Source organism: Drosophila persimilis, unplaced genomic scaffold (assembly GCF_003286085.1).
Source record: "Drosophila persimilis strain 14011-0111.01,24,50 unplaced genomic scaffold, DperRS2 tig00000652-arrow-arrow-pilon, whole genome shotgun sequence".
Taxonomy (NCBI): Eukaryota; Metazoa; Arthropoda; class Insecta; order Diptera; family Drosophilidae; genus Drosophila; species Drosophila persimilis.
Genome location: NW_020825329.1, coordinates 493941 through 506196, shown reverse-complemented (window position 1 = coordinate 506196; position 12256 = coordinate 493941). Strand labels below are relative to the sequence as shown.

At 34.2% G+C, this 12256-nt stretch overlaps 2 protein-coding genes and 1 long non-coding RNA gene across 5 annotated transcripts; 2 read left to right on the top strand and 1 right to left on the bottom strand.

The window, feature by feature from the left end:
* The first annotated feature begins 942 nt into the window (after positions 1-942).
* Positions 943-1757, top strand: LOC113566261. Of its 2 annotated transcripts, none has more exons than XR_003409021.1 (3): positions 943-1054; positions 1107-1237; positions 1353-1757. It is a non-coding gene; the product is annotated as an uncharacterized LOC113566261 (long non-coding RNA). The 2 variants fall into 2 exon arrangements; XR_003409022.1 differs by having other exon boundaries at positions 1350-1757.
* A 1040-nt stretch (positions 1758-2797) lies between these two features.
* LOC6602566 (phosphatidylinositol 5-phosphate 4-kinase type-2 beta) lies at positions 2798-5854 on the top strand. Its single transcript, XM_002027551.2, has 10 exons — positions 2798-2829; positions 3249-3412; positions 3473-3570; positions 3732-3981; positions 4035-4165; positions 4226-4394; positions 4623-4774; positions 4829-4923; positions 5340-5404; positions 5631-5854. The coding sequence occupies exons 2-10, from the start codon at positions 3275-3277 to the stop codon at positions 5745-5747; spliced, it is 1215 nt and encodes a 404-aa protein (XP_002027587.1). The 5' UTR covers positions 2798-2829; positions 3249-3274; the 3' UTR covers positions 5748-5854.
* A 2307-nt stretch (positions 5855-8161) lies between these two features.
* LOC6602548 (F-actin-monooxygenase Mical) lies at positions 8162-12106 on the bottom strand. Of its 2 annotated transcripts, none has more exons than XM_002027552.2 (11): positions 11972-12106; positions 11813-11905; positions 11519-11664; positions 10759-10919; positions 9919-10146; positions 9438-9860; positions 9211-9356; positions 8672-9145; positions 8476-8618; positions 8332-8413; positions 8162-8280 (listed from the first exon to the last, which is right to left on the bottom strand). In XM_002027552.2, exons 1-11 carry the CDS (start codon positions 12095-12097, stop codon positions 8278-8280), a joined length of 2025 nt encoding a protein of 674 aa, XP_002027588.2. In that variant the 5' UTR covers positions 12098-12106; the 3' UTR covers positions 8162-8277. The 2 variants fall into 2 exon arrangements, with proteins under 2 accessions (XP_002027588.2, XP_026846810.1); XM_026991009.1 differs by having other exon boundaries at positions 11855-11905.
* Positions 12107-12256: the final 150 nt, after the last annotated feature.

Sequence of the window (12256 nt, the reverse complement as noted above, 5' to 3'; positions counted from 1 at the left end):
TATAAACATTAGTTATCTACTTAGTTTGGACGATGAAGTAACAAAAATTAAAAAAAAAAACCAAATCATGTACACTTTTTGATTGCCATTTGACAGAGTCGTACTTTGGCTTAAAAAAATGTAATATACATATAATAACATAGCAGAGAAAAAATATAAAAATAAAAGTATAAATGCATGATATATCTATGAGTCTCAAAGCTGTAAATAGTTTTAATTGTTCATTGAATTTGGGAATGGAAATATCTAAACTTCGATTTTCGATAGATAAATAATCGACTCCGGTCTTCAATTCTTCTACGTGTCATTAATTTGTTATTATTTAATCTACAGGTAATCGCCTATTTTAGGGGCAACCTTTTGAGACGGAAAGCAAAAATAACAGTTTTCAAAATTTTCCAGTGTATTTAATTTTATTATATTTAATAAGTAAGTAAATAATATTACTATAACAATTAAATAACAGTTTGCTTGCGTTCCTTTTGATAGTTTAGTTTGTAATTTTACTTTTGACTGATAGGGAAAAACTGCTTGTGTCAACAGGCACCTGTTAATCGACTCATTAATTTCAATGGCAAAAGAGTGTTTTATTGAAGTGAATAAGTGAAGAGTGAATATTGTTGCGAGCAACGTGCACAAATGATTCCGAGTGTCCTGGACGCCCAGGTCTCTAAAACCGAAACAATTGAAGAAATTCTTTATATGGTGCTGGCCGATCGGAGATTGAAAGTGAGAAGAGGACTCTGTCGTTTCAATTTTGCACGATAACTTCTGTTTGAGAAAGCTTTCCGCAAGATATTTGCCGCTTTTGCTCACAATCGACCACAGTGTCGGCATGACAAAAATTCATGAAATTAGCTACAAATTGCTTCCTCAATTGTCAAATTCCCTGGATTTATTTCGGGGGTCTATTTCTTGTTTACAGCCCCCAAAAAAATGGCTCGGTAGAAAGAGAGTTGATTCCAATCTCACCATGAAATGTCTATTTTGAGAAATTATTAATAGGATACAGCCAGGCTCTGTTTTTCACTTACTTTTGCGAACAGCTGACCTGGTAAGAATAACCTGATTAATACCAGGCTTAGATGATGACGAATGTTCTACAGGCACAGAACTAGGCCCATTTGGCTGCGGTTTTACCGCGTATCGGTGAAGCAAAATATTATGGAGCACACTCGACATTTGACCTTGCACCATCGAACCGTTAAACGCATTAAACGAATGACAATTGCTTATGGTATGATTCTTCACATCTCGCCTATCCGTCTTTGCACATGAAAATGAAGATTTAGTGTGTCCTTTACTTGTCTCTTGTTCTGTTTTTCCCTTATTCCGTATTGACTCTTCAGCAGCTAGATGGTGATAGCTGCGATTCAACTGGGATGCGCAGTCGGACCAAGATGGTAGCTTATCGTAATCCAGTTGCTCTTCGAACCGAGACTTCGTTGTGGGAATTATCATCGCGCTAGTTATGTCTTTCTCACTTCCTTACGACTGCAGAGAGGAATAGATGGCTGACACCGTGTCAATGATGTACCTAAGGCATGAAGCAAAAGGAGTTGTTGTGCTGGGAATGTCAAACAACTGCGAGACAGTATCAGAAGAGATCAAATATGTTTTGTCGTAAACCTCCTTCAAACTATAAAGAGCTTTCTCATAATTGTCTGTCAAGATTCATACTTCTGTCCAATCACGTTTTAACACTCACAACTTTGATTCCGATTTTAGGATACCAACCCGTTTATGTTGTTCTGTAATTAAAAAGCGTGCAAAAATCAAAAAAAAACTTTTACTTGGAACAAACTCCCGGGTCTACCAATATAATAAGGAGAAACATGGTTTTAGGGTTTCCACTGCGAAAAGATATAGGAAACCGTGGTAAGTTTCGACAGAAATGTATGGCACGCACTTTTTGTATTGTGGTGCAGTCTGCTATAGCCTGCAGCCTGTGAGCGTACATATACATATACCAAATGCACATTATGTATTCCTATGATTTATGTAACATACATAACAGCCAGGCTCCGTTTTTCACATTCACAAAAGTTTTCCGATTTACTTCTGAATACACATAAATTGAGGCTCCCGTTTTCACATTCCGCAAGATTTATTCGTTTTCAAAACGAAAACATTTTCGTTGACGAAATAAAAAGTCAACGGCATTTTATATAATGAAACGAATCTTAATTGCAAAAGGAAAAATATAGATGACTTATTGATGCATTAAAATAAACTTGACACCTATATCAGGGTAATTTAACTTTAGCTTTCTTTCTGAATAAGTAACTTCTAATTAGTCTCGGAAAAAATTGGCCGGGGTGCAAAGACCAAAATATGTGAAAACTGGAGAACATTAAAACAAAAACAAAACGCGTTAGCTGAAAACGTAATCCGCAAAAGTAAATGAAAAACGGAGCCTGCCTAGGATAGAGAGTAAAATTGTGTGACTATCGTAAGAATTAAAGTGCAAATGAGTTGATATCTTATTTGTATTTCGGTTAGTTAAAATATGATATAAAAGCGATACCTATATCAATTCGTACGAAAATTTGTAAAATCCAAAGTATGGTTGATGAATACCCTATAGATACTATCGAAAGACTTCTAGGGAAAGAATTGATACAAGTTTGACTAACCTATCGATATAGCTATTTATATAGGGATGCACATGCATACATGTATATATGACATACAAAGTTATGTGTGTGCATTCGTATCGATATTTCCTTCTACAATTGTGTAGACGAAGATTTTTTTCGTTTAATAGCAAGTGAATCGACAATTTAATTCCTCATGAAAGAACTGAAATTTTGCTATTTGTAGCTTCACGTAAGTTTACCTTATTTAAATATACAACAATTTTGTTCCCTAGCTGCCGGCAATTTTTGGAAGAAAATATTTAAGTGGACATACACACATGCGTACGTACGTATGCAGACACTGCCATATATGCATATGTATGTATGCAAAATTAAAATATCAACACATTTTTAAACAAGCAAACGAAAAAATAAACATTTACGGATGTATGTAGATGTAACTCTGTTTTGGCGTACTTTAGGTCCTTATGTATATTTATTTATTGATTAATATATCATATGTATGTATATATGTATACATATATGCATACATATGCACATATATGAATTCCATGTATAAATAAACATATGTTAAATATGTATACATGCATATGGTTTTGGTTAAAAGTACAATTATTCTTAATTAATTTACCTTTTTAATGATTTAAGACAGACAAGCATTAGCCAGCCGCAATATGGATAAAAAGATCTCTTCGACGTCGCAACCGCGAATTTTAAAAAAGAAGCATTTCAGAGTAAAACATCAAAAAGTAAAACTGTTCAGAGCCAATGAACCGATTCTAAGTGTATTTATGTGGGGAATAAACCACACTGTACGTTATCAAATTAAAATCATAGAATTATTTAATAAAAACAATCATGTGATCTTTCAGATAAATGAATTAAGCCATGTAAATATACCAGTGATGCTTCTCCCAGATGACTTTCGGGCTTATTCAAAAATTAAAGTGGATAATCATTTATTTAACAAGTAAGAGCTTCGTAAAAATGATATTCCCTTGTAAACATTTTGTTACTTAAAACTTTGATTTGACATAATCCATTAAAACCTTAAAGCGTTATAGACTATCCGTACAGGCAATAACTTTTTTAAATTGCTCTATTAAAATGTTTAATTTATTAAATTTTAAGGGAAAATATGCCGTCACATTTTAAAGTTAAAGAATATTGCCCCCTAGTGTTTCGCAATTTGCGAGAGAGATTTAATGTTGATGATGTTGATTATCGCGAGTCGATGACTCGTTCACAGCCGATACGGATCGACTCTTCCGGAAAGTCTGGGGCACAGTTTTACCAGAGTTATGACAAGTTTTTTATAGTTAAAAGCTTAACATCAGAAGAAATTGAGCGTATGCATGCCTTTCTAAAGCATTATCATCCGGTGAGTAAAATGTTGTTTAATAATATCAAACAACTGTATAGATTTTGTTCTAGTACGTTGTTGAAAGACATGGAAAAACTCTTTTACCTCAATATTTGGGAATGTATCGGATCACTGTGGAGAGCGTGCAATATTATTTTGTAGTCATGCGGAATGTTTTCAGCTCTCATTTGACAATTCATAAGTATGGAATCGTATTGATCGTTGTTTCGCCCATTCGTAACCATAATTATAATTTTTATAGAAAGTTTGATTTAAAAGGTAGTACTGTAGATCGTGAAGCATCTGAAAAGGAGCTCGAAAAACATTTGCCAACATTCAAGGATAATGACTTTATAAAACAGAAGGTCAAGCTGGAAATTGGAGACGAACCAAAAAAGAAACTAATGGATACTCTAAACAATGATGTGGATGTAAGCATACTAGTTATGTATTAAAAAAATTATTCTTATTCAATGCGAATATGATACGAGATATTAAATACTCACGGTTTTTATAAGTTTTATCATTAAACAATTAAGCATCTAATACAAATACATATGTGTATACTCTACCAGGTATACGAAAAATGTCGGGATGATAACTTAAAACTTAATGCTACATGATTTTTTTTTATCAAACTAATATTTATATTGATATAGCTGCTTACCAAGCTGCACATCATGGACTATTCATTGCTGGTTGGTGTACATGACTGTGTGCGAGCGGAAGAGGAAGCTTTGCAGGGAGATAATATCCAAGCTGCTGGACGCAGTGAAAATAGCGAGAGCGAGGAGTGCGATAGTGGTGAACGGTAATTAGAATCTTTAAATTAAGTGTGTTTTTATTGATATGTGTTTCCTTTAAGCTGGACGTACAACACGCCTCCAGATTCACCAAGAGGTGCGCAGTATAAAGAAGTTGTCTACGAAGTTGATATATACGCCATTCCAAGTATTGAAGGTAAATGGCATTCTCCGCGTGCAATTTTGTAAATAAATATATGTACATATTTTCACACTTAAAGCGTAATTTTCCCGTGCTCAATAGAGTCAAAGACTAAAGAAACATAACATGAAATAGAAGAGTCGATTCTATTCACTTACTGTATTTTTATACCCATGCTATTAGATATTATGATTTAGACAAGTATTTTATAACACACTCAAGGAAGATTCGACTACTCCATAATATATATTATTTTTTATCAGTTTACATATAAGCTATCGGACTATATAACCAAAAGCCCCGATTTATTGCTGCTGTTTTATTGGTAAAGCCATAATTCACACAATAAAAGAATAAAAATCGGGTAGCGACATCTGGCTAATTTTATTCATATATATATATATATATGTTTGTTTCTTTTATTAATTTAGAAAAACGAGAAATCTACTTTATAGCTATTATTGATGTCCTAACGCAATACGGTGTCAAGAAACAGGTAATTTAAAAGGAATTAAATGCTGGGCGCTCAGTGAAGGATTGCTTACTATAGATATAAACCATAAATAATTATACAAATTGTAAAGCTCCAGCAAGAGTCGGTTTTGTTCGTAAATAAAAAGTGAAATTCTTCTTATTGTATTCGGCACCATCACTGAGCGCTTGGATGGTTGTGTTGGTGAACGCACACATTGATTTCTTCATCTTATATTTTAAAATTTTAGGCGGCAAAAGCAGCAAAGACCGTTAAGTATGGTAGTAACGTTGACGGAATATCGACATGTGACCCAGAACAATATGCCAAAAGATTCTTGGAATTTATGGATAAAGCAATAGAATAAGATATCATCAGATATAATCATTGTATTTGCCACATTAAAAATGTTAAATTTATACATATAAGATAAACACAAATATGAGACATTATAAGTATACCTCTACATTAGTAGTTTTTGCGTCCCTTAATCAATCTGCGATCCCAGGTGAAGTGTGCTTGTACATTTTTTCAGTAAAACGGAAGAACAAAATCGAAGAACAGAATTGAGATTATCGTTGACTTTCACCAAAAAGCCGCACTCCGAAATTTCGTGCATTTTTATACCCGATACTCAAAATGAGTATAGGAGTATACATATTAGATTTGTGGTGACAGTGGATGTCCAGAAAGAAGCGTTTCCGACCCCATAAAGTATATATGTATGTTCTTAATCAGCATCAATAGCGGAGTCGATTGAGCCATGTCTATCCGTCTGTCCCTCTGTCCGTCCCTATGGGCGCCTAGTGCTCAAAGACTATAAGAGCTAGAGCAACGATATTTTGTATCCAGACTTCTGTGATATGTCACTGTTACAAGTATACTTCAAAACTTTGCACCGCCCACTTCCACCCCACAAAGGGCGAAAATCTGTGGCATCCACAATTTTAAAGATACGAGAAAACCAAAAAACGCAGAATCCGTAGAAAATTACCATATCTTCTAGACTGCAGCATCTGAACCAGATCGTATAATTATTAAAGCCAGAATGATGAAAACTATTTCTTTTTTTCTCGCTCTGTCTCTGTCTAACACACACGTTTCAAGGTCGGCTTTGCCTATTGTGAGAACCTATGTATGTAGATCTCAGAGACTATAAGAGCTAGAGCAGCAATATCCTGCGATATCGGACCTGCACATGTTTAATTTATATATTAATTTTCGCCCCCGCAAAGGACGAAAATCTGTGGCATCCACAGATCTCAGAGCCTATTAAGGCCAGAGCAACAACAATTTGGTATCCACACTCCTGTTAGATTTCACTGTTACATATGTATTTCAAAATTTCGCCCCACCCCCTTGACCCAATATTGAAGGTACGAGAAAACTAAAAACGCCCAATCATAAAGATTGACCATATCTACCAGTTCGCCGGATCTGAATCCGATCGAATCATTTATATAGCCAAAAGGAACAAATCAATTTTCAGTGGCTACGCAGCGCCCGAAGACAGGCGTCAGACACGTTTTCTGTCTCTCCTGCACGCACTCTTTGTCGCTCAATGTAGCCATACTGACTGTATGTATCCGGTATAATTGTAGAGTTGTTGTCGCAGCAGCAACACACAACGTTCCCCTCGTTTACTTGTCCATCCTAGGGTTTCCCTAAATGTTTTTCGATTCGTCTAATTTTTTTTTGCGTCAATGAATCCGTTTCTAACAAAAGTACATACTAGATTTTTTGATGTCATATTTATATAATTAAAAACAAATATTTTTCCAAATAACACGTTTTTCAACAGATATTTAGTAATTTCTCCAAAAAAGGAGAAAAAACAGTACAATTTGAATAACGATTTCTTTAACCAAACTAAATTTTTTCTAATAGGTTTTTTATTCTATAAAAAAAAAACAATATTTTTTCAGAATATTTTTTTTCAAATTATAAATTTATTAATATTTCGTGGTATTCCCCACGGGTTTTAGTACACATTTGACACTGAATCTTTGATGCTATCTCGATCCTGAGCCTTGTTTAATAATAACACGATCTTTCCTTAATCCATTGTTAAGAGTGGAACACAAAGAATTAATTAATAATTAATTTAAAAAAATCTAAATTATATTGAGTTTGTGGACAAAATTTAGTTTTGGTTGTGAAAAGTTTTTTTTTTTTAATTTTATTTCTTTTTACGTTGGGTTAGAAATACCGAAAAAGACTTACAGACGTGTATTTTTAAAAAAAGTTTTTTTTTCTAAGCGTATGACTATGATAAAAACCAATTAGTATGGACTTTTGGAATTTAGCTTATGCCTTCTTTATAAATAATTTTATTTTAACCCAACCTCAAATTTGGCTCGGAAATAATTGGTAACAAGTGTGCTCGTAACATGCGCGTAACAGAACATCTGGGTAAGGCCAGCTTTTAATTAATTAATTAATTTTTTGACCATTAGCAAAATAATTTCCAATAAACATTATGTTACTCACAGTTCGTCTGAAATGTTAAATGCACATCTAAGATGTCTTGATCTTCTTATCTCGCGCTAAGAACGGCTTCCGCCGTCGATTTGCTTCAAAGCAAGCAATTGAAAAAATAAATGCTTTTTCATCGCTGCATATTTTTAGCTGTTTTTGTTGCCAGAATCGATGAGAAAATGAAACATCGATAACATAAATTTGTGAAATTAGGAGCACCTTAAAACGAAACGTTAAACGCTAAATCAAGTGAACAAGGAAGCCTGCCTGAATATGGTAAAAACATTTGAATTTTAGGCAGAATTGAAGTAAATATACATAATTTTTTATTTGAGATTTAAAAAATGTGGGTTCGAGTCCGCAAGACGGATTGTTGATTAACAACAAAAATAGTACATGTAAATTGTTTCAAGACTTCATTACTAAAATGAGACAAATCAGTCAAAATCAATATTTTTATGGATAATACATACGACGAAACGGTTGACTTGATACCGTGGGATAGGTGGCGGATGAGTTTCACTGTTATTCATATTTTCAAAGCGTTCTCGAATTCTGAAATTATATTTTAATAAGCAATCGCTGCGTCATTTTATCTAATGTCGGTTGGTTCTCACGTTTTTGCACTTTCTAGTGAATCATTGGAAACCTGTTGAGAATATATGTCTATTCGCCCTTCGCTGAACTCACGTTCCATTTCGGTGATCTGCCATTTTTCAAATTTCGCGCGCAGTTGCTTAGCCCGAGCTGCTATCTGAGCCTGCAGTATATGTGATTAAATTTTTTTTCGTTTCCATTTTCAAGATATCTTACCTCTTTGAGGGCTTGATCACTGCAACTTGATTTTGGGGTATCTTTTTCAAATTCACTTTCATCGTCGTCACTGTCCTGCTCCTCTTCGCTTTCAGATCTATCAGAGTTATAAATATTTTCGGGTGGGGGAGTGAAGCATTTAAGTGGATTGGGTTTCCTCGGCTTATCGACGCCATCAGTGCTTTTGCCCTCTAATTCGCGAAACTTGTTTAAAATGTTCGATGCGGTTTGAGTTTTTTGCAGAACAGTATCGTTAAAAGACGAAGTTTTTTTTGCATCTGACAGGTCAGCGTCTGAGTCCGGCGTTGGCAATTTGACAACGCCATCACGTGGTGGTGTCATGCGAAACTGACGTTTTTCATTCTGGATTGGTCGAAATTTTTCGAAAAAGTTAAACCTTTCACTTAACTCAGCTGTAGTTACTTTAACGTCTTCTTCCTTTGCGTCAGATTTAATAATATCTACATCGGGGTTCTAAATACATATATATTTTCTCAGGTTTACTAATATTTTTTTTATATTTTGTTTCATAATCTTACCTCTTGTTCAATATTTTGATTAGGGATAATCAGAATTTTGTTATAGATATCTGGTCTGTTATTCTGTATTTTATTCATTCCATTGACGTTCGTGTTGATATTTGCATCTAGTTCCATGAAGATGCTACGCGATGTTTTACTAATAGCTTAATTTTTTAAAATAATTGTATTAGAAATTAAAAGTAGTAAAGTTCAAAATTTATACAACACAATTTAAGTATTCATACCAGACTCGAAAACATCTGCATCTTCTAGCAATCCCAAACTGTGGTTCCTTTCTTCTTTGGATTGAATACTGTTTTCACTAAACATTTCACCGTTCTCAAATCTATCTTTAATTGAACGAGCTGCTACACCGATTTCCGAATCCGGTATCTTACTCAATGAAGTGATTCCTTGTTCTGATTCAGCAACAGCCTGCTGGTACATTTCTTTTATCTTTGCCTGTTTGCCCATAAATAGTCGAGAACGAATGCTCTGAATTTCCTGTTTTCGTTCTTCGCGACGCTCTTCTTTTGCCATCATATGACCCCGTTCAAATCTGATTTTAATATCATTCATTGCATCACCCAAGCCCATCGGCCTCTCTTTATCGGTATCTTTTTTAACACGCATTAAGGTCATGTCGCTGTCATCATCATCATTATCATCTTTGAAGATTATAATTAGTATAATATTTGCCACCTTCGACAGATTGTTCAAATTTACCTGAATCTAGGATCTTGTGGTCACCAGTGTCGAGTAGGCCATTTTTATGCAACTTCGATAGTTTGGAAGAAATGGACGTACTTTTCGTAATATTTGAATCCTGGCGTTGTAGCGTTTGAATATGGTCATCATTGTTATCAGTTCTATATCCATTTTCAAAGACTTGATATCTTGAGCGGACATTTAGTTGTTGAAGTTCCTCAAGTCCAAGATTCGGCTTATCGGATGCTACATATTATATACAATTTTCTCAGTATAATGTAGAACAAAAGTAAAATAATATTTTACGAATGCAAATGTATATGTATATGCATATGAAAATGTATATGAATATACACAAGAAAAAAAGGCTAGCTTTGAGAGAGTGTACTTTACATACCCTTACGAAGCGCATAGCTATGATATAAGTATTTTAAAGTGTGGATTTTAAGCCCAAATTTCAATCCGTGGGGGAGTCTGCTAAAACACATTGGAATAGGGAGAAAAAGTGCGCGAGCAAGGAGATCAACTTTGTGGTGGCGTTTTCTTTATTGTGCCTATAATCATAATATCCGATCGAAACCATTTACGATTAGCATACGATTCTAACGCCAAAAGATTCCGGTTTCTCTAGCTCTTACATTGTCTGAGATCTAAGATTTAGACGATACGGATATCTGGACGGACCAATGCATGCCACGTTTCTAATCTTGAAAGAGTATTTTAGAATTGGGCAGATGCATATTCGAATCCATAAAAGTTTGTTTGCATAAACATTTCAGTGTTGTTAATCAGTGTTTCCTTTTATCCCTTTACGTTAGAAGCCTGTTCGGATTTCACGTAAGTCTGTATTACAATTACCTCGTGCGACATCTGGGGGTAATTCAATAGGTTGATTCTCACGTATTATAAGCTCAGGTTTGCGTGGCTTAGATTCTTCATGAATTATTTTGGGCGCAAAGATTAACTTGAAGTGAACGGTGCAGAAGAGGTTACCATTATGAACATGATAGCTCTCAGGTCTAGATACGATAATAAAGTAGAACCATATAAGCAAATAGAGTAGTATCAAGTGCTTTTTTATATTAAATACCCGCTACAGTTTTTTCCCTGGTAACCCGAAATAAAATACAAGCTAAGCATCTGTACTATATTTATGTACATATATAATATAATACCTAAGTAGGTCTATATATTTCTGCTATATTCGCCAGTGCAAATGTTTAAACAGACGGGGATACTGGCTTAATTGCTATTTTGCCTTTTACAATACTCGAACATACACCAGTAAGATATATATCGTCACTATTACTTGCACAAAGAAAGCAAATTATATTTTACAAGGTCTTAACTATCCTAGTTTTTAGGCTTATCCTCTTACAGTTATGTGAAAGAAAATTTCGTTAGTATTGCTACTTGTTTTCTTTATTCTTTTTGTTTCAATCGCAATGAGCTTTGTCGGTAATTCCCATATATACACCTTAATGACAAAACTAATTCAATACTATCTCTAAAATTTGTTCTACCATTCCGATACAGAGATCTGGTTGCAGTTTTAATACGTTTTTAAGGTCGAATTTCCGTACCTTATACAGGGTTAAAAAATCACAAAAATACAAACTTTAGTTGTTTCGAACAGTCCCTGCAACGTAAGCAGATTTTATGGAAAATAACTTTTTCCTTTTTAAACTGGAGAATGGCTTCCTCCATTTTATATACAGGTTTACCGCATTGCCGACAGTTTTCCCGCTGCTCTGTAGTTGGATTCTAAAAAAATATACACATGAAAGAAAAAAGTTTCCAGTAGGAGGGAATTATATGAATATATGCATGAAGGTCTACTTAGTGCTTGGAAAGTTAAAATGTATTTTAAAAGACGATTATGAGATGAGTTGATTAATTAATGAGTGCTTACACGAAAAATTTCTTGGGCTTTACTAGAATCTCGTGAACGTACGTGAATAAGATTGCGTTTTTGCAAGTTGTCAAATTTACTAAAACTTCTTTTCTGTAACATATTAAACTTTTATTATTATGGATGAATTACATTTTTAGCATTATAGTAGAACCTTACCATTGAAATGTTTTGGTTGTCATAGTCACACTTTTTCGGTCTTTTCGATTTCGCTTTTTTAATAGGCATTATAATATTGCCAGAAGGTAACGAGGGAGTTGTAGCAATACCATTTTCATGCTCCATTTTATTCTCCTAAAAAATGTTTGATATTTAATTGAGCTTATTGGTTTATTTGCAATATGTTTTTGCTTTTTTGTTTCTGAAACGAAAGCGACGTGGCTCCGGTAACCGAAATATATATTAAGCGAAGAACTTCTGAGAAAACTTTCTAAGCCTTGTTAC